We start from the raw sequence: 2,451 nt of genomic DNA, 5'->3' as shown, positions 1-2,451 counted from the left end.
TATAGTTTATCTATTTTATATTAAAAAAAATTCTGCTACATTTTGCTACAAGAATGAGATCAAAACAGATGCACTCACGGATGGATGTATCATGCATGGTGGGTTAAAAAAAATATTCAAATATGCTAATCTTGTTCAGATCCCACTTAAGCTTAATTAATTGGGGCTGTGGTGGCAGGCTGGCAGCTTGCATTATTGCCCACTTCCATATGGCTTTTGGTATTTATCTTCAAAAATTCAATTTAGCCCCTCACATGAATACTTCCACTATAAGAGTCTCTGAAAAAAATTTATAATAACTACCTGGATACCAAAACATTATTAAAAAGCTCCCTACAAAATTTATCTAGCCTCTACTCTTTTCTCCTTTTTCTTTACTTGATTTATCTAGCCTTTCAAAAAATAATAAAATATAATAGAATATAATCTTCTCGCATCTAGAAGTTGAGTGTTCAATCTCATAAAAACACATATATATATTTATATATGTCACAACAGAATTATGATATTTTTTTTTTGAATAAATGTGGATGAACCATAACTTTATTGAAATAAAAAAACAAGAGAACAAGACAAATAAGAAAAAAAAATAACAAGAAAACAAAACAATAGAAAAGATACAAAAATCTCATAAGAGGTGATGGTACAATAAAGTAAATACGGAAAAAATAAGTAAAAAAAAATTGAGCGGTCTAAATTCCTGGAATTGTGATTTTTAATAACAAAATCCAGGGGCATGAAAAAAAATCTAGTTTCATATCTAATTTCATTCCTTTCAACTAAATTGACAAAAAGTAACCCGTAAATGCACAATAGTGACAATACAATGGATTTTTCAAATCAATGTCCAAATAAATTAGACTTTCAAATTAGAAAAATTTAAATTAAATAAAACAAGCTATGCAAAAAGTGCATTCTTCTTGTCCCCCACTTGACCATGATCAGCACCATTGAAGCACTGTATCAAGTTGCTCAAATTCTGATAAGAAGAACCACCTTCTTCCATTGCCCTGCCAGCCATCTCTCCCAACACCTTTGCTCTCTTCCTCATCTCCTCTGCTTCCTCTCCTTCAGCCATCAACGTCGCCACTGCCTTCTCAACCCTCTCCTTCTCAAGCAGCACTGCATCCCCATTATCATCACCCCACTTTGTGGGATGCTTCACTCCCACTGACACTCCAATCTTCAGCACTTGAACAATCAACTTCTCATTAATAAACTGTTCAGCAAAATGAGGCCATGTGATCATTGGCACACCTGCAGTCACTCCTTCAAGAGTGGAATTCCATCCACAGTGAGTCATGAACCCTCCAACTGCTTGGTGTGATAAGATCGTCACCTGAGGAGCCCATCCTCTTATGATCAAACCTCTTGATCTTGTTCTCTCTTCAAACCCTTCAGATAACCACTTCTCCACCTCTGCCATCTTTTCCCCAGCTTTTATCACCCATACAAAAGGCTTCTCTGAAGCTTCAAGTGCGAGTCCCAACTCCAGAAGTTGATCAACCTTTGTGCGTGCCATGCTACCAAAGCTCACGTAAAGAACTGAGCTTGGTTTCATGGAGTCAAGCCAGCTCATACACAAGCTTTCATCAATGGCTGCCTTGTTCCCTCTGGCTGCCACATCAGCTACATTCTTGTTAGACAGTGACAGAGGACCAATCATCCAAGCCTTCTTTCCAGTTGTTTTCTGGTACCATTCACAGTACGGGCTCTCTAACTCATCAAAGCTATTCACCACCACGCCATCAGCATCAATCTCAGCTTCTCTTACCTCCTGCGTGTACTTCTCCAATTCTTTGGTATAAAAAAACCCAGGGGCCTGCGCACGTGTCAACTCTATCCTGTCTGGCATTCCAGGGATGACAAACAGCTCATTCTCATCGGTAATGGTCTCATGAATCTTATGCTGACGTATGTTGAACGAACAAAGAAGAGCAAAGCAGCCAAAACCATTAAAAAAGAGCCTTGGAATGGATAGCTCCTTGGAAACCTCTCTAGTCCAAGGATGAGAGAGGTCAGTGATGATGAGGCTTGGAGGAGGAAGATGACTCTGAGCTTTGAGATGGTTAATGAGAGGGTCTTTGAGCAAACGGCATGCATCTAGGAAGTTCTTGATAAGGGCTCTGGATGGCAAAGTGTCAAGGTTTTCACAACCTTCAGGGAGGCCAGCTTCAGTGCCTGGGAATGGGAGGGTGAGGAAATGGATAGGGAGGCCAGAGCCATGCATGGAGTTTATGGAGGTGTTGTTGCGTGCAGCGTTGATAGGGGTGGTGACGAAGGTGACATGCACGCCTCTGCTGGCGATGAGCCGAACCATGTCGATCATGGGGATCATGTGGCCTTGCGCCATTAACGGCACTAGAACAAAGTGGGGGTTGGGAACATTGCCGGAATTTTGGCTAAGTGGGATGACTGTTTGGTTTGTCATACTAAACAAGAAACTCTTGA

At 40.4% G+C, this 2,451-nt stretch overlaps 1 protein-coding gene across 1 annotated transcript; it reads right to left on the bottom strand.

The window, feature by feature from the left end:
* Nucleotides 1-890: 890 nt before the first annotated feature.
* On the bottom strand, nucleotides 891-2,451 carry LOC120280904 (UDP-glycosyltransferase 73C6-like). The gene has a single exon (XM_039287877.1). The coding sequence runs from the start codon at nucleotides 2,429-2,431 to the stop codon at nucleotides 899-901; it is 1,533 nt and encodes a 510-aa protein (XP_039143811.1). The 5' UTR covers nucleotides 2,432-2,451; the 3' UTR covers nucleotides 891-898.

The sequence above is a fragment of the Dioscorea cayenensis genome, chromosome 17 (genome assembly GCF_009730915.1).
Source record: "Dioscorea cayenensis subsp. rotundata cultivar TDr96_F1 chromosome 17, TDr96_F1_v2_PseudoChromosome.rev07_lg8_w22 25.fasta, whole genome shotgun sequence".
In the NCBI taxonomy this organism is placed as follows: Eukaryota; Viridiplantae; Streptophyta; class Magnoliopsida; order Dioscoreales; family Dioscoreaceae; genus Dioscorea; species Dioscorea cayenensis.
The sequence above is the reverse complement of the archived record's forward strand: the minus strand, read 5'-3'. Positions and strand labels throughout refer to the sequence as shown.